Below are 19,753 nucleotides of genomic sequence, written 5' to 3'. Positions count from 1 at the left end.
AAAGCACAGACTGGTCCTTTACTATACATTTACAGTAGTCTCTCTGCACCCACCAGGTGTCAGTAGCCAACTTGCCTCACTGCTGCAATGCACAGTGTGCTGGGTGTAAATGCAGACAAAAGGTAAAGCATGGGTGTCTCTGTATTTCTACTTTCCAAATAAAAACATAACCCAATTTAAAAACAAAAAACAAAAAAAACAATCAGTTTATCACTTATTTAACTATAACATCTCCTTATATCTGCATCACTCTGATTTTTTTTTTCTCCAGGAGAGCTCTTCCAATTATTTAATTGCATCAGATAAACAAATGTTTTCTGGGGAACTTCAGCAGGAAATCTAACTAGAAATGGATGCTTTGATCAATGCCCTATTTTTCTCTTTCAGAGCATTAGGGAGGGCGGAGGGAGATGCACACAGGAGAGGCAGCAGAGAGAGAGAGGGAGGGAGGGAGGCGGTGCTCCGGTGTCCTCCAGTCATCCTGTCCGCTCTCTGCTGCTCAGTCAGTAGCATGCAGCATTTGAACGGAGGCAGACGGGAGGAGACAAGAAGTCACCGGCTAGAAATGACTTTACAATAAATAAGGAGGAGAAAGCCGACTGAATTTGGAAAACAAGGATTTTAAAACCTCTGGATTTTTTCTCTCTCTTTTTTCTCTCTACACTGGATATCTTCTTTCATTCAGTCGCGGTGGAGGAATATTTTCCCCTTTAACGTTAGAATCTCCAGGATCTCATGTAGCCTGTGTTCATTCAGTCGCTGAGTACATTTTTTTTGTTTTTAATTTAACAGAAAATGTGATTCCTTGTCCTTTATCTTTTTTTTTTTCTACATGAGGCAGTCAAACCCGGTCGTTGGCATCTGAAACAGCTGGGTCGTGTCGAGAAGATTGTGGATTAACGTCTCTCTCTCCTTCTCTCTCCTCTTTTTCTTTTTTTTCCTCACCCCGGACGTGTTTGAGTGGCCTTCAGCCAAAATGAGCGTCGATTTAATTGAATCAGCTACATGAGTGGAGTCTGAACAGACACACAATTCTCCAAAGAAGGAGTGCGTCTTTTTTCCCCCATATCTGCTGAAATAAACGGCGCCAGTTTCCCCCTGGAAAAATATGGAAAGCGAGGTTTTCACCCCTTTGCTGGAGCAGTTCATGCTCACGCCTCTTGTCTGCTGGGTAAAGATCCTAATTAGCTATTCAAAGCTCACTAATTAAACACCTCTGACCTGCGAAAGCTTTTCTTTTTAAGTGTTTATTGATTCCTATCCTAACGCCTATTTTGCATTGTCCCGTTTATTTTCCCAGGTGAAGACAGTCGGCCAGTCCACAGTGACTGATGGCACCAAATTATCGGAATATGTTGAATTAGTGGACGGGATTTACCTGAACGAGATCATGCTTGAGATGTAAGTAATCTGACACACATTCAGAAATGTTCCAGGCCAAACCCATCTGTCCTCTGCATTGGCTACCACTGTGTAACAGGATTGGGTAAATTGAGGGCAAGCCGATGTTCTTTAGGTCCTCAAACGCCCCACGAATGCCTCAAAATCATAATCACAGAGGCCACTTTATAAATACATGTGAAGTAAATGCATGTTTTTGCACAGTGTATAGGTGTGGGTGGAGGTGGGTTAAGATCATACTCACCCAGGGGCAATTTGTGGGGTCACCCTCCTCCCTCTTTCCCCAACATGAGTAAATTAAGCAATTCTTCAAGGACTCTAGCCTCAGTCCAGCACTTGAAATTGAATTGAAGTGAATGTAGGCTACGCACAAAGGGACCTTGTATTGGGGGCAATGATGGGTCACACTGTCAGAAATCATGGCAGACAGCTATTGTTAGGATCCTCTGGAGCTGTGCAGATCGTCTGCAAGCATCCCGTGATGGAAGGGAGGCAGCGAGCACTAGCAACCACAACTTCCCATTACTCTGTTTTTGTTCATCCCTTACCCTTCGCTGTCATCTGCAGCCGACATGGGGAGGTGTGGTGGTGGTGGTGGTGGTGGGGGGAGAGAGATACCCCGCCCCTGGAAGCTGCAGCGCTCACATTTCCTGCTGTGCAGTAGATTAAAACGAGGAGTAGAAGGAGCCATATAAGTGAAGAGGCAGTGGTGCAGCATCTGTTTGACTTTATTTCATTAAAAGGGGGTAAAAGATGCTGTGACAGATCCTTTCATATGGTGAGATGAGGTGGTGGCTGCTGGAGGAGGATGAAGCATTAGATGTTAAATCTGTCCATCTTTCCAGTCACAGTCCCAACATACCGTATATAGCATGACCGAAGATGATTTTCCTTTTTCTTTGTCTGGCTCCAGTCTGCTGCTTCCTGCCAGCCAAACATTTTTTCATATTTTCCACTAATGCTACACTCTCCGCTGTCAGCATTTATCCCTCCTGCTCGCCTGTCTAAAGAGCATTCAACCGAGCTCGCCTCCAGTGGGACTGATTTTCACTTCTCAAGAGATTCTGCTGTGTTGCACTTTAATGGGACAAGTTCTTCCCTTCGGGCTCTCATGGCAAAATTGTAAGAATAAATAGAAGCAGCAGGTCCACTCCCCAAAGTGGTTCTTTCCATTTCTATATACAGTATGCAGAGTTGACTTCAGTAGCCAGTGTGAGTAGTTTTAAGAAGGAGAAAGGATTAAGCTGCAGTTGTGTTGCATGAGGAGCTGATTAACTGGCTGTTTCCTGTCTCTGGTTGGTGTCCTCTTCCTCCCACTCTCCTCTGTCTTCCTCTGTCCTCGACCTCCTGCAGCTCAGTGAGGCTGCCTACCTTCAGATTTCAACTACCAGCTCCCATCTCTTTCCACACCATGCTTGTTTTTTTTTCACCCTCTGGCTGCTTCTAGACTCTCAGAGGAATCCCTCAAAACAGAAAGTGTTTAGGTGAGGCCGGCGCAGGTTCAGTTGTACAAGGGCGTCTTTTTTTTTCCTTTCCCACATACCGCCTCTTCAAATTCGGGAACATGTCAGCAGTATTTTTAGAGAATTTTCCCCCCTATGGGACTTCATATGGTGGAAAGCAACCGGAAGGATATGATGGGGGGGGGGAAGGGATGGAAGAGTGAGCGAGACAGCAAAAAGATGGATAAATAGCAAAATACAAGAGGAACGTTATGCAAAAGACAAGGTTGTGCCATTGGTTTTCCAAGCCACATGGCATTTCTCTCCACAGCTCCACAGCTCTACATATTGAGATGTTGAGGATGTTTGACCAGGTACCCTGTGGGATTTCCGTCTGTAAAAAAAAAAATGGAAGGAGCTGGATGTGAATTTTCTTTGGTTGGATTGAGTGTTGCTGAAGAGAACAGCCAGCGTTGAGCTGAAATGAACTGTGACTGGCTTAGTGATCGCCTGACAGGATGTTGGGGATTGCCAGTCACAGCCAGCTTTGTGTGTTTATGTTTGTGTGTGTTGTGTATGTGTGTGTGTATGTGCACTTTTCTGCAGGGTCTCTGTGTCTGAGTGGGAGTATGTGTTATCTGTGGGTCTTTTTTTTTTGGGTGAGCATTTGTTTTTGGACGGAGGCAGCTGTTGGTAGTTGTCTAGCCCAGCCACCCTCCCACACAGAAGGCCTTCAGTACAGTAACTGGTCAGATGTTGTGTTGTGTCGGTGAGACTGCGCTTTGTTCGCCTCTCCCACTTTGCCACCACTGCATGTTCACCTCCAGTTGGCTCATTTCACTAAAACAGACTCTATCGTTGGCTAAAATGTATGTTACAGCTCATGCATCTGAAGATTAACGCTGCTGCAGGGAGTTTTAGAGAGATGAAACAGTTCATTATCCAAACTTTGGTCACATTCTAAGCTGTATGTTGACTGGAAGAATTAAGTGGCTGTTCTGTAATGCCTCCTTCGCTCCCTCCCTCCCTTCGTCTCTGCATTACACTGTTACTCTCATTAAAAGAAGCTTAGAAACCACAGGTGACTTTTCCAACTTCTTTGAACAACTCTGGTGCGATAATTAATGGGGTTTGTATTTGTTCCCAATCTTGGGCTCACACAAACACACTCTCGCTTACGCATATTGTTTTCTCCTCTGTTCTGAAATGTGTAGTTGAGATTACGCTGCTTGTGACTGAACCAGTCTCTGCTGGTAGTAGCCTCAAGCTAATAGCTGCTGTTTTCTCACAACGAAAAAACACACACAAAAAAACACAAGAGTTCATCACTGATACTACTGAAGTTGCACAATAATATTCTGTACAGTCTTTTGTGCACACACCATGGTTAAATTCTACTTGAAAGTATTTTTCTCTCTCTTTCCGATAAGCTATACAGTACTCAGACGGAGGAAACTTGAGCTTTTCACATTTTTACTGGTGATGCCAGCTGTTGCGGTGTAAGCCACAGTGTTGCTGTGTGAATGTCTCTTGTCTGACACTGAGCAAAAGACATAGGAGACAGACTGGCAGCAGTTGTCATGGAGGACAGCATGGGAGAGCGCATGGGGAGGGGAAGGGGGGGAAAAAAAGAAGAAGAGAGACCCCAGGATTATCTAACGGTTTGCTGACACCCAGATGGCACCCCCCAACCCCCAGCCCTCTTGTGACTGACATTACCTAGCCAATTAGATTGCCTCCTCGGTGCTGTCAAACCAATTAGTTTTCCCGCCCTGCAAGTGGGGGCCAATTAAATTTCTGTCAGAGTGACAACTGTCCAGTCGAATTCTTTGCTTTGCTGCCAATTTTATACTTTGTCCTCTACGGCCTGTTGTGAGTGACACTTGATTTTCTCGTACAGCAAGCAGGCTTTTATTAACTTGTTACTTTCCTGCACTGCATAATCATAGAGCCAAACACATAAAAGCAGTCAAAAACAAATCGTTTTCTAATCAGAGTGAGCAAAAGTGGCAGTATGGAGAAGTAAAACATGTGTAGTATGAAAAGAATGTTGTTATGCACGTACTGAATGGGGATGTCTCTGTTCAGGCAGATCCATGTGTGTGTGAGTGTGTGTATTAATGTGTGTGAATGGCTGTGCACACTGAGGATAAGAGTATAAATGAGGTGAAGGTAACTAACTGTCTCCATCCAGCATTTTCATCCTCACATTTGCTCCTACAGCAGCAGCATGCAGTCAGTGGTCCTCGCCAGGGGGTTGTCTGTCAGAGAGAGGCAGACCTATGAGTCAGTGAATATGGATCTATTAATACTGACTGCAGATGCAGATTTGAAGGTCTCAAGGCCACATTAGATTAAATCCACTACTGTAGATATATATGCACACAGGATGTAGGTTTTGCTATTCTTGTCATCACTTCCTTTCATGACAGAATTGGCTTTTCAATACGTCATTTCCACATCAACACAGTCAGAGCTTAAATAGTGAGTTTATAAAGGAGTTGTAGTTTCAAAGATGTGTTTATTTAAGCCCTGGACTTAGATGCCAGATGACTATTTTCCTTTGTTGAACCAAGTCGTTTGATTCACTCCTGTTATTGTAACACATTGACAGAGGCTACGTTATATTATGCTATATGTGATTCGACTACCATCTGGTGATGTTTTATTATAACAGGCAGAATCTAGATATGGCTGAATAACAAAGAGATGTTTGAGCTGGCCCCGACAACTGTTGCTTATCACAATCTGACAACCATCTTTTTGACTGCATTTGAAACTCCTGGCTGTTTGAGGAGCTTAGATGATAACGGAGGCTGAGGCAGTTTAATGCATTAATGAAAGATATGAAACCATACTGAGTTATATTTCTGGATCTCTTTTACGTCTAATCAAGCAGAAGAAATGGATGGATGATCTTAAATCGAACCGATAAAATATGGTTAATACTATGTCATTTGACTAAGATGATTCCTTGCTTTGTTTTTGTCTCTCTCTGTTCTTTATTTCTCCACTGCAGCACTCCTCCCTCCCTGCCAACCATCTTTTTTCTCATCATCTCTCGTCTAGTCTTCCTCCTGCTTGGCTCTTTTGTGTCTTCATCTCTGTGTCTGCTGTTCTGTCCACGCCTCACCTCTCCTGCCCTCCCTCCTCTCCTGCCCTCCCTCCTCTCCTCTCTTCTCCTCTCCTCTTGCCTCTCCTCTGTTTTCTTTGAGCAGCATTTTGAAGCCTTTGTTGGTTGTTTCTAGAGCTAGTTACAGCAGACATAGTTGGGATTCCAGCTGGACTGGAGAAAGGAAGCTGGCCGAGCTGCTCCTGGGCTGTCAGTCTGTTCGGGTCCCCTCCCTCCTCCGCTGCTCCTTGGACATTGACGTCCACACCTCTGACATCAAAGTGTAGAATCAGACATTAATCTGACGGCTCTTGTTATCATCTTTGTGTGGGTCTAGCAGGAGGATGTGTATGAAGTCGGACAGGAAGCAGCAGCTGTGACCTTGAGAGGACAGAACTTTAACAAGACAGTGTTAATACGAGGCACTCAAAACCTCAGAGCCAAGGACATGTCAACCCCGCAGGGACGGGTTTAGGACCTGCTCCTATTTTTTCAGCTCTAGTGATTCAAAGTCGAGCGGGGCTGTCTTATAACGAAATTTATTCTGAAGATGTTTCTTTGTCAGGAAAACAGCCATTTGAAACCAAATTTTCACATTTGTTTGGATGTGCTGTGCTTGTGTTGTTAACGTAAGGCCGTGCCAGAATACTGTAAATTCTTAAATGGTTAGTTACTTGCGCTTAAAAGAGAATAAGGCATTTATTTGAGACAAAATCATTACACAAAACTGTGTTTGTTTCTAATTCCCCCTCTCTCTGGCTTTATCAAATTTGTCTGATCTGGCCCCGTTCTGTATGTTGATTCGCTGCTGCTGCCGCTGTTTGCTGTTAATGCAAACCCAACACTTCCTCCATCTGTTTCATTTTACAAGCCCTGCAGTGGCACAGGAGACGTAATCCCTTCTGTTCCTTCAAAAGACTTTTGCTGTGAAACATCTGCAGGAAGTGTTGAGTTTCATTAACAGAAGCTTAACATTGAGAATTAGCAACAAAGCAGAATTAATCGGTGACCGAGGAACTCAGAGCGGCAGAGCAGGTCACTATAGCACGATGTACTCAAAGGCTTTTTAAACCATACTACTGTACATTCACCTCATGACTCATTCTAAAATACTTTAAGACTAGGGATGCAAACAATTAATCGACTATCGATTAATTGTCGATAAGAATTTAATCGATTAAATTAAATTACTTGCAATTAATCGTTCCTTTTCAATGGGAGTTTTACTGTGAAATGTAAACAAGCAAAGCCGACATAATGTAGCGGATCTCTGTGTAAACGTGTGCAGCGCTGCGCACTGCAGCACACAAGGGAGAGAGGGAGAGGAGGTGAAAAGAGACAACACTGTTACCTGTTGTAGCTATACGGGACTCAGGCTGTACCATCGCTAACACACAGACGACCGGTGAGTAACGAGTCAAAAAGCCGCCGACACGGAGCTGCCTGAGGAGTTGTAATGCAGCCTGAACGCAGCTCAAACCGACCCGGTGCCTCAGCACGGTGACCAAGCTTTGATAAACACACCGGATCCGCGCTGGTTTACAGTATCCTACCGTAGTTTAGCCGGTCGCTACCGGAGCTTAATTTAAAAAAAAAAAAAAGAAAAGAAAAAAAAAAGCGCTCGTTGCGGTGCCGCGGAGAACAGCGCGTGTGTCCAAGCTGTGTTGGTTTATGTAACTTGAGGGGACAAATGAACCACATGTTTATTGTCATGCATTGCTGACCTGGGCATTGTTTCTCAATAAATTAGAAAAACCTTTCCTATCATTCCCCTTTTCCCTGCATGGTTGAAGGAGACTGGCTCGCATCCACACTCCCACTCCCTCCTGCGCCGACATGTCACCTTAAGTCACATAAACCAGTACGGGTGTGTGGACACAATATTGTTGTCAGCGCGACAGCGCCTCATCACCGCTGGTGTTAAAAGGCTCCGTTCTTTCTGCAGTCAGGTTAAAGCGCACATCCGCTGTGTTGGTAAACAATTAATCCCTCTATATCAACGGAGGCAGCCGTGCTTGAGCAGCTTGGGTTGGAGGTGGTGTGAGTGCGGGCCAGCGGGGGACAGGGGGGGGGGGGGGGGTTCGGGCTTCAGCACAGTACAGAACAACTGGCCCGTGTGAGTGCGTCCTTATTTGTGGCCGCTGCAGCGCCACACGGGCTTTGCCTTTCAGCAATCAAGCGCTGTTTTCGTCTTTGTTAATAACAATAACAGCAACAGCTGTCGGCAGCTGAGATCGCTGTGCCGTCACCATAGAAACGCAAGACGCATTACGGCTCATTCGCAAAATACCTTTCAATGGAAACACCCGCAAATGGCAATTGCACTTTTTCGAAGTTTCAGAAATATCGCTTTTATTTTGCGAAAATCTGTAATGGAAACGCAGCTCTCTCACCTCATCTCATCTCATTATGATAGGACTTCAACCTCAGAGCTCTCTGTCCCAAATAACGTGCTACTTAAACATTTTCATTGTGCTGTGCTCTTAAAATAAATCAACAAATACTAGTGTAAAGTCCATAAGGAATTTTCCCCTTAAATTTAGGTTCTCAGGAAAATCGCCGCTTATCAATTAATCGATCATCGATCGATAAGGTCTATCAACTATCGATTAATGAATTACTCGATAATTTGCATCCCTATTTAAGACATTATTCAAGATGGTAAATTCAGATTCCAGGTTTGCACTCCAGTTCAAAGTGATTTAACTGTTTACATCCAGCGTGACAGCAGTGGATTTAACTGCACTCCCTATGGATACAGTAGTGAAGGAGAGGAATGGGAAGAGGCCCCATGGAAACAGAATGACAAAGACAGGAGAGAAACAAGTCCATGAAAAGACAAGACAAGGAAACAGGGTGATGAGCCACATACCAGCGGTCAGAAAGCTGGGCTGGTGAGAAAATACAATGCATTCATTCTGAGGACAGTACAGTATATTGACATGCCATGGAGTTATTACAAAGTAAGACTCAAGGATAAAATGTGTTTACCAACCACATTTGGATGATGCCACTGTAACATAATGGTGTTATAACGTCATCATTTTTGTTCTTCATTACCTTGACATTTGTTGCATGTTTGTGCTTTTTCTACTTGGAAGCTTCCATTTCCGAGAGGCGCCCAGTTTCCTAACATGATCCCCAGTATAACAAGATTATTTTAATCATAATAAGGTTAAAGCAGAATTCCAGTTATTGTAACTGTCGTATAACCATTTAATCAAAGCCGAGGCTGCACTGCGAGTACAATTTGATTTGCAGAGCCAGATTGCCCTTGTACTGCTTTGACATCTGGGCACTATTATGTGGCTCCTGATTCAATGCAGCCGATGTAAAGGGCACACTCGTGGGCTGGCATGGCAATATTTAGCTCAATAAGTTCCTATAAATTCATTCAGTATGTTAGCTTGTTTTCTCATTAGCCTCTGATCCTTAAGGGGAAATTGTTGTAAATGTAAATGGTTATTGGGTTTGGGTGTGTAATTGAGTTAGTTTTGATGTTTGTGTTGTGAGTGGTTGTTGGTGTCGGCCTGTTTGTTACAGAAACACACACACAGCATTATCCTTAACTGAACTGCTAACATTAGCATGGCTGCTAATCAGAGCTCATCCTCCTGAGATTCCTCTTATTGAAGCTGTTTGGCCATGTGCATGCGTATATGTGTGTGTGTGTGTGTGTGTGTGTCTGTGTGTGTGTGTGTGTCTCTGTCTGTCTCAGTCTCACACACACACTCCCCCGCTGTGTTTGGACAGTGCAGCTCATAAGCTCTATCCCCAGCACGTGGCCAAATGTAGCCTGCATTTTTCTCTCGTGTGTGTGCATTTAGCTTGCTTTCTTGTGTGTGTATGTGAGAGTGTGTGTGTGGTTTTGTGTGTGTGTAGGGGCATGTGCCTGGCTGCCCATGCTGACTGTAATGTAGCCTGTCATATATAGGTTAACACTACTCCCTAACCTAGCCAGCCAATCAAAGCCAGGAGATGAGAGGAGAAAGCTCAGTGGCCTCAGGCTCCACATAAGGCTGCAGCGCCTATATCGACGACATCGGCTTATTGACCGATGGGTCTGGCTGACTCGCTGACTAGTTTTGTCTGCCTTGCCGGCTGTTTAGCTGGCCTTCTGCTCGTCTATCCTTAATCTATTTGTCTATTTAAAGTCTTAGGTTTACTGTATCAGCAGGAACAGGCAGCGAGGCAATAAGTGGGGTTTTTGACCCTCGATGCCGTTTTAAGTCCCCGTATTAACTCGCCTGCTCGTCCACCGTGGGGGGTTGCATGGTCCCTGTCTCGTGCGTCCGATGCTGCGGAGTCAGAGACGGAGCCAGAGAAACGAGGGATGAATTGTGTAGCGTGTAGTTGTGTTGTTGTGGCAGCCATGTTCTCGGCTGACTCCGACGGTGATGGAATGTGTGAATGGGAAACCTTTTTCCCCCTCACTGTTTCCTTTTTCTTTCAGCCTCTTTTTTTTTTTTTTTCTCTCACACACGTCTCATTCACCGTATCACCCTCCTCGCCCTGACAGGATTACAGCCTCCTCTGTGCTTTTTAATTAATGGGTTAAATAGACCCCCTACTATGTACCCCCGAAAGGGGCTGGGTGTGTTAAGGAAGGGGGGTGGGGGTGAGATGGGGGATGTCACATGACTGTTCATTTAGACCACTATTTAAAAGAACTCTGTGTCCTTTTGATTAGCCTGGTTTTGTGTGTCAGTGTGTGATTAAAAGACCAATTAACACATCCACACTGCAGCCAGTTGATCAGCTGTTTCATTTGAGAATAGAAATCCTCTCTATTTTTTCTTGATGTTTTGTAATACACTTTTTCTTTATTAAAATTTGGTTTTAAGGGTTAAGCTACTTAAAGCAGTATTCCAGTAAGTTCTTGAGTTCTTTTTTTGTCTTAAATAAATAAATTAATAGTTGGGATTTGGGAATGTATATTTTGGGAATAAAGCGTGTCCGTATGGTTTGGATCATGTGAAACAGATGTATGTTTATTGGTCTTAGAAGAAATGGAGCAGCAGCACAGTATAATGATTAAGAAGATGCTATTCAACCAGAAGTCCCTGGTGACTGCTACCATCCACCAGACTGGATGTCCTTGAGGAAGATAAAGGATCCTTCACCTTTAACCTCCTCTCTCATACATAATAGTAAATCTCGATCACGTACTGCCGTTGTGGTATTTCAGAATTCAACTTAATCGAGCTGCACAGACACAGATATGGTTGTGCTATTCTGGAGTAAAAGAGCACATATGCAGACATGCATACAAATGCATGACTACACAGGCGCTACACACCACATGCATGCATGCATGCATGCATACATTCACAAGCAGCCAGTACTCTCCTCCCCCCTACTTGGGGCATGTTGACCCTCATATATAGGTCATGGGATGTATGCTTTGAAGTCTGAAGTGTCTATCATGAAAAAGGGAGCTGCTCTGTAACAGTGTCGATGTAAGACTCTGAAAATATCAAGAGCACACGCAGTGTTGTTTTCCTAGACAATCTCCAATGTATCATAAATTAATTACAGAGATAGCTTGTGGATGCAGCGTGGATGAGATGTTACTATTTCTCTCTCTTGGGTTCCCCACAAGGCAGCGAGAAGGATGATATTGTCAAAACATGCTGCTCCCAGTGTGCCAGGACAAATTACAGTATTGATTATTTCCACAAATACATTTTAATGCCGGTATGAACAGTGAAGTGGACACATACTGTTTCAATAGTATGTACAAGCTGTGTTGCATTACAATTGAATATGAATTTAGTATTGGGTTTTTTGGATCTAATGATTGACTGACTGTTAATAACTGACGTCGTGAGCATGTCAGCTGGAAGTAGGATACTGTGAATTCTTAAACAGTTATTATTTTATTGATTTATTTATCTCAAATGAAGAGAGAACCAGGTCTCTCTCCATCTGTGGCAGCTTGGACGCTGTCAGGGTTTATGAAATAATCACTATAATTCTATAATCATATCTAATACATGATGATATCATCGAGAATTAGAGGATCTGCTGGAGGTTATAGGGTTGCTGAGGCGCATTCAGTCTTCTTCCTGTGTTGCCTGTTAACAGCGAACCAGGCACATCATTTAAGCTGCATAACAAATAAATGAAATTAATGTATACCATTACTTTTGAACTGACTGCTTTTCTCTCTAGTAATGCTGCTGGACAAAGGAAAGAGTTGAAATACAAGTGAAAGTCTAGTCCTACTGCCTCACATACTGGAGATATTTCAAGTATGACAACAAGTGTCTGTTCTTTAAAGTGTCACTTTATCAGCTCTATGGTTGCTCCTTTGTCACCACCTCTGTTCTGTCGAGTCCAGGAAATAGGAATTTCCCTTGGGGGTGGGTCAGTAAATACCACATTACAGCCACAGTCCTTGCATATTATTACTTCGTTTAACCTTTAATTTATTTATGCAAAACTACCATTTGAACAACCCTTTAATCAATACTTCCGTTAGGAGCCCTGGTATGTTAACTTTAAATTAGTTAACGATTGTATGGATGGATGCTTGGTACCGTCCATGAAACTGACAGTTGTCATGTCGAGCTTTCCAACGATACACAGAGACAGGCACCTCAATTTGCTAGGACATCATTTTTTTAATCACGCTAATGTATTTGCCAGTGAATGAGGTTTGATTTTCTAAAGGTAATTTCAATAGATATGCTAATAGTAGTTTGTTGTAGATAACAGCAGCTGGGGAGGTGGGACAGTGTTAGTGTGGAATGTCTATGATGCTCCTTTAAAACATGTTGACACCCGTGATAACAGCAGTTGTCATGCGTGCTCCTTTTTTAAAATCCCTTGGGCAGCACAGAAAAACACACACACAGCATCTGTATTCTGTAAAACGCTATGAAGGTATTACTTCACTTAGATTCAGACAGGTGAGAAGAAATGGAGATCATCAGAGAGTTAGCGACCCTGTTTTTAAGCTCTGATGAATGTTAGCTCCCTTTAACGTGCTAATGGAACGATTCTCAGTTGGTGCGTTCGTTGTAGACTTTGTCAGTGTTTCATGTATGAAAATATGTGTGAATTTTACCACCAGATGTAACGACAGCCTTTTTATCCAGCTCTGTATTTGAATCTGTGGTTTGTTTAAAGTGGTTCTGGCGCTTAAACAAGGTCCCATTGTCACTGTGCTGCTAATGTTTTTAGTCACACACACACACACGTTTTCCCTCCACAAATCAACACGGTGTCAAAGTGAAAACAAGCCAGTGACCCGCACTGTAAAATCACATCTCGTGCTGACATTTATCTGTGCTACAAAGAGCTGTAAAATAACATGATGCCATTTTTTCCTCCCCTGACAGAAATCCTAAGGCCACGGTGCAGAGGACCAACAAGAAAGTCAACAATGACCCCACGCTGCGCATCCAGAACCTCTCCATTCTCATCAGGCAGATTAAATCCTATTATCAGGTAAGATGAGAGTTAACGTTGTTCAACAATCTCCAATTTCCAATCTCTCTATTATCTTGCAGTTATCTGCTGAAAAAGAAACTGGACATACTGGCATGGATAAAACCATGATGAATATCTTGTATAACCTTGTTCAGCTGTGGTTTGGGTTGAAGGGAGGTTCTAAATAACCATGTACACTCTGGTCCTATGTTCCCTTTTGCCCATGATGGGGTGGTCTGTATTCAGACGGTGGGTTTTTACCTCACAGGTTACAAAAAATTCACTGGGCTTCCACACAAGCACATGCTCCATGAAGACTTGGCAGTATAAGCACAGATATAGTATATTTGCAGACGTGTGTATGTGTGTGACTGCATATGTGATGTGGTATCATCCAGATGTCAGAGAGGCCCCGATGAATATACAGAGAAACCAGGAATGTGAAGCACTTCTGGCAGAACCACTGATGTGGTTCTGCCTCTGTTGAATGTCTGGTATTTTATTTTATTTTTGCTTCACTGATTTTCCTTTTTATCTCTTGTGCACTATTTCCCTGTTGATGATCTTGAAGAATGCATCCGTCTTCAAACCAAAACTACAAAATGCAACTGAACTCACATAATTTCTTGTTTTTTCATCAACAAGCCTGATAGAAGCTTTAGTCAGAGAGATTTGACAGTGATAGGAACACACCAAGTCACATGTAGTGAAATCTTATCTCATGTTGACGCTGTGTTTGCTGCTTAGCACGATATCATCTCATCTGGCCCTGCAACATGTCAGTTTGTGTTCCCACCACAGTTAATCAGTACGCAAACCAAAAGGACTTCCTATTATTCTAATGAGCTGACGAGAAACTGCATGAGGAAGTATGCAGGGAGTTTAAATATGGAGGAAAGATGAAAAGAAGCCTCGAGATCCAGTAACGCATATTTGGCAATCCCATCACCAGCTGTAAATAATGGTGGGACTGAAGCACTGAAGCACTCGTAGTCAGGAAAATATTTGTACTTGCACTACTGCTTGTGCAAATCCTGGATGATCCCTTGACTACTTTGCAGTTTGCACATACGACACGTTTCACAGTTGATTCCCCTGCCTCAAACTGCTGAGATAAGCGTTTGCAGCCTATACACACGGCGAGAAGTCAATATATTCTCAATTTGTAGTCCGTCTGTTTACATGGCTGAGTGCAAATTAGTATTTTATCACACTTAGCTGTGCTCACAGTTTCTCACGGATGATATCAGAAGTGAGAGTGAACAGCATTACCAGGTGTCAACTTCAGACCTCATCAGCTGGATCGAGGCATGTTCTTATATGATATAAGCAAATGTGAAATACTGTTCTGAACATGACCCGAAACACTGAACTGTGACTGATTTCAGCAAGTCTTGGCAAAATGGCTGAACCAAAGCCTGGCTGGACTTGACAGGAAAAGGTCCCATGTTCTCTAAATTATTCATGTTGTCGCAATCCCTTCGACGGTGTGTTACCAATGTGACATTATCTCACCATATGTAATCCTTACGGTCAGGTTAGTTTGAAATGTCAGGGCTCAAGATTAACAATATATCTGATTCTCATTCTCCACAGTTGTGCAATTCCTTGGCTTCAGATGTTCCCTGTTGCAGTCTGCTGTCATGCTGTATTACTGAAATACCATGTCACTTATTTACTGTGTGTTGACGCCAATTGCGAAATCCATTATCTTGGCAAATTGAAGCGATGCGGAGAAGAGAGAATATGATACAGTACAAATGCTGCAACAGGGGCCTCAAGTGTGTTTGTGGTAACCAGGAGAGGAGCGTGACCCAGCATGCTGTTGCGACAGTGCAGTGAGTTCAGAAATGTAATCATCATGGCCCAAACAGTCACACTGACAGGGACACAGAGATTTCCCACACATAGGAGGACTCAGGGCTTTGACCCATATCCTCAGGGGCTGTGGCTGTGGCTGTGCAGAGACGATGTAAAGGCACTTACTTGTCACATAAATGGTGGCATTTGAATCAAGAAATATAAAAAATAAAGAAATCTTTGTGTTCATGTTTGAAGTGAAGTTTATAGCATCTTTTGAGTGGGTAATTGAAATCTGGTGAGATCTGGTTTTGCCGTGGTGGTTCTAAACATCCTGTTAATCACTCCTGGGTCATCTTATTTAAACAATCAGCCTATTGTGTCGACTTTGACTTTATAAGCTTACAAAAGCTCCATTAGGCCGCCTCAAACACCGCACACAGAATTATCTGTCTGAGTCAGTGGTTGTGTCAGTGGCTGCTGGGGTTAAGTAGTGACCAACAGAGTCTGTGGATGATGGGATGACAGGAGGGGTTAAGGACATTACTGGAGGCTCCTGGGTGACTCGATTAACCACCGGACATTGTCTGTATTGTTGTCCAGCGTCCAGCATATTTGTGCTACCAACACTGCCAACTTGGAATGGATGTGTTCCTGTTTCCTTTCAATTACTTATAATCATCATTTTTGAGTTTTGATAAATATATCTTAAAGAGGAACTATGCAGGATTTGTACCTTAACTGTGCTACATTTTTACCTCAATTAAACAGCTTTGGAGTAATTGTGATGGTTTAATATGACTTAACTTGTTTTGAGGGACAATGGAGGCTCTCTGCCTTCCATGTGCATGTCACTTATTGCGTCTTACTGCGCACCCAGTAACCCATAATCTCTTGTCTATGACTGATTAAACTACACAAATATACACGTTGTAAGATTGTATATGATGTATAACATTATCTACCACTCTATTGATTGATTTCTCACCTGCTTCGTTGTAAACAAATGCACATGGCCAAGAGGAGGGTTAGCAAAACAGAGGAGTTACCAGACTTGCATAGTTCCCCTTTAAAGTTGAGTCAGCCTTGGTGGCAAGTAGGGACATAAGCACAATTTTTGTGAGATGTGTTATGAGTGAATTAGCTCATTTGTTTGCTCTGGGGGCATTGAACCAGCAGTGAGCTGGTTAATCTGAGTTGTTTTAGCTTTGGGGCTGGACATTGTAAGCCAACAGTCTCTTGTTCGTCTACGGTGGTGTTTCTTTAATCTCCTCTGTTTGTCCCTGCATCGCTCCGTTGACCTCCTGCTCACTATTGTTCAGCCACTTGTGTCTGCAGGCTTTGCCTCACAGGGACCACCTACAGGTTCAAATCCCTGCTGTCCTTGCTGTGTGTCTGTCTGCCCTCTTTGATGGCCTTTTAGGAGCTTAACTCACCGCTGAAAGTCACTCGGGTGGCGAAGAGATGGACTTGTCTGTTTAAGTGGACATTTAATGCATGTTTTATATAAAAGACACAATAATCAACACCTCATTACAATGCTACCAGTTCTTGATGTATAAAGATTTGAAGCTGGATAAAAAGTCATGAGTAGACTTCACTTATTTGGTTCAGGCTGCTTGATTGTTTGCTCTTTGAATTATCTTGGCTCTTTCATGCGTTGAGACTTTTTAGCTGCAGCTGCAACAATTACAGCTGTAAAATGAGAACCACTTAAAGTGTAAAGAGGGTGGATAATGTGTATCTTGCTTGAATTAGTAATGGTCATATCATATATAGGCCAAGACACTGAAACAAAGAACACAAGAAAGCAGGAAGTGCGGGACACGTTTGAGTTGATGAGATGGACAGATTGGTTATCATTCAATACATCAGACAAAACAAACATGAGGGCTGTGAAGCAGACCTGCATTTATTTGTGTTGTAACATGCACACAGATTCATACTCGTATGCGATGCAGTTGATGAATATAAGTAAAAATAAGTAATGCATTTATTGTTGTTTTGGCTCAGGACTGCAGCTCTTTGGATTAGAAATGAAACAGTGACTTCAAGATTAAAGCAGTAAGCACTGACTGTCAGCTTTATTTCTGAGGAGCTTAATATGTCCACTTTTGAAGAGATAGATGATGAAGCTCAGCTATTCAACCTCACTGTCCCAAATCAATTGTGCTGGAATCCAACTCCAAAACAGCACAAAATGTATCAGTGTCTAAATAATCACACCGTACCTACTCAGACTCAGCCTCTGCTCTAGTTTCTGTAATGTAGAATAAAACTGACTTTGATTATATGCTTTTCTGGCTTTGGTCTCCTTTTCCTGTCAGGTTTGTTGCTCACCGGTTTCCTATTTCCAGTGTCATGGATGAAGACAAAACCATTCAGGTCTAATGGATTTAGCAGGTTTTTTTCAATTGACTGTACTACTCAGCACTTTGAAAGAGGACTTGGAGCGAGTGGAAAGCCTTATATGGTTCGTTGCTTCCGTTTGATTCAATAAATTGATCTCACCTCAGTCTCTTAATTAAATTTCCCCAGTAATCTTATATCAGAATCGGTAAAGAAACCACTTTCTAGGTATCGATATCAATGTATGTCAACATGTTAATGTTCAGAAAACCTAAAAGTAATGCAACAGCACGAGCTAAATCTAAACACATAAAGTAGATCATACTGAAGGCAGTGCAGTGATGCTTTTTTAACACTCATGAACTGATCCCCGTAGATGTGAGTCTCCTCTATAAAAGCACTATATTTCATTCAGAGTGCCTGAGTGGAGGAAGAAGGAGGGGAAGACTTTATTGAATTTGAGCACTCGCCGCCGACTCTCCAAATGATCCTCTGGTGTCAAGCGAAAACTAATTCATTAACCTTTTTGAACCATCAGAGGCAGACAGACCTTACCCTCTCCTCCCCCCATCCCTTATCAGGGAACCTCTTCTCCACTCCCCCTCCCTGTCCCCTCTCAGTCCCATATGAGATGTAATCCTAGCAGCCAGTGTGTGTATATCTGTGTGTCATGTTCCATATGGGCAATGTGTGCAGATTGACTTTGTGTGCAGAAGTTGTGAAAAGTGAAATGGTGCAGGAAAAGACATTCAATATTAATGGTTTTCCTTTCATAGTGTGAGCTCTGAGCTGGGCTGGAGTTGCATATAAGGAGTGTGTTCAAGTGTGCATATTTGTGTGTGTGTGAGTGTGGAAAGCCTCTCTCTGGTGCAGTAGATTGTGTAGGAGTTGGTCAACGTCTAGACAGGCTTCAGACTTTGATTTCACGATATGTTGAACAGCTGTACACGCGTTTGTACTTGTCCATGAGAATGTAGTTGTACTGTGTAGGTATTTCAAGGTTGCAAAGCAGCAGCAGACAAGATGAATGTTGTGACATATTTCGCGTAATCGTCGTTATATAATTATCGCATTTCAGCTTTCAGAGTGGGATATTAACTTTTCCGGTTGCTCTGTCATTTCCGTACGGCAGTGTCCAAGGACGGTTTCATTTCTGCGGTGGTCAGTCCAAATATACGCTGGGCCTCTTTTTAATTTAGTGGCCTTGGTTTGGCATTCTTAAGGGGGGTGTAATATAGAGCTGCAGCCAACTGAACTAAATTCTTTGTGCTTTTTACTGGCTTTTCTCAAAGCTTGCTAAGTGAATCCCTTTATCCTGGTTTATGAAAATCAGACTCTGAGAACATCTGGTGCCATTCAGTGTCAGAACCATCCATTCAAACTGCTGGGAGGGGTAATGTCCTTTTCTTCTCCAAATAAGATGTCTACTGGTACTTAAGTTGGATGGTTTTTTAAAAATCTGTAGGCTCCAGTGGAAGCTCTTCAATGTCAGTTTGTTTTATTGCAGACTGATTTGCATTGGTTTGCAGTTCAAAGTAACATTTCTCTTCCCTCTTCAAAAAAAAAAGCCCAAAATGTTACTCTTGGAAATAAGAGCGGCCCTGTCCTCTCTTTGCCACTGCTTTGGTTTGGGGTGTGGCTTGAAGGCTGGGAGCTCTGTTTTGACTGTTTATAGGGTAACAGAGGCCACCATTCATGCTGAGCAGGCCTGGCCCCAAAGCTTTGCAAGGTTCTTTAGCAAAACTCTGAAACAAGGTAATGTAGGATATGCTGTTAGGCTTGTGTGTCAGCATCTCTATGAAATATTCATCACACCAGAATGAGAAAATTGAGAGTTTCAAAGCTCGTTCAGCAAGAAAATTTGAACATCATTTATTCTCACTTGATATTTCAGTTTATTCAATGAGAATTCAGGTTTTGAGACTGAAATCCAGGCAAATATTTGTCAGCCACAGACTCCACATCCCTTCTACTAGCATTAAACTTGAATTAGCATAAAGGTTAAAGCTTTATGATGACATGACTGCCTCACTGTGTTGCCTTGTCAAAACCAAGCTGAAACATGGACACACACAGTGTGTCAGTGTGTGCAGTGCACACTCACCCTTATTCACGTGCATTCATGCACACACAGTTTGCTGCAGCATGCTGCAGCCGTGGAAGGCTGTTTTTTGTTTTTGACTCGACGAACTGGAAAAAATCGTTTGTAATG

At 42.9% G+C, this 19,753-nt stretch overlaps 1 protein-coding gene across 12 annotated transcripts in view; it reads left to right on the top strand.

Annotated features, from left to right (window-relative positions):
• Positions 1-505: 505 nt before the first annotated feature.
• The window catches only part of ccdc88ab (coiled-coil and HOOK domain protein 88ab), a 68,042-nt gene continuing 48,794 nt past the window's right edge, over positions 506-19,753 (top strand). For all 12 annotated transcript variants that reach the window (XR_015037739.1, XR_015037737.1, XR_015037734.1 and 9 more), the window contains exons 1-3: positions 506-1,171; positions 1,301-1,401; positions 13,302-13,410. Coding sequence is in view for 4 of the 12 variants with exons in the window: in XM_085799566.1 (XP_085655692.1) it covers positions 1,109-1,171; positions 1,301-1,401; positions 13,302-13,410 (273 nt within the window). In the remaining 8 variants the exon portion in view is untranslated. The remainder of the gene's footprint in view (positions 1,172-1,300; positions 1,402-13,301; positions 13,411-19,753) is intronic.

Source organism: Trachurus japonicus, chromosome 15 (genome assembly GCF_045865225.1).
Source record: "Trachurus japonicus isolate A0001 chromosome 15, Traja_1.0".
Classification (NCBI taxonomy): Eukaryota; Metazoa; Chordata; class Actinopteri; order Carangiformes; family Carangidae; genus Trachurus; species Trachurus japonicus.
This window is presented reverse-complemented; position numbering and strand designations above follow the sequence as displayed.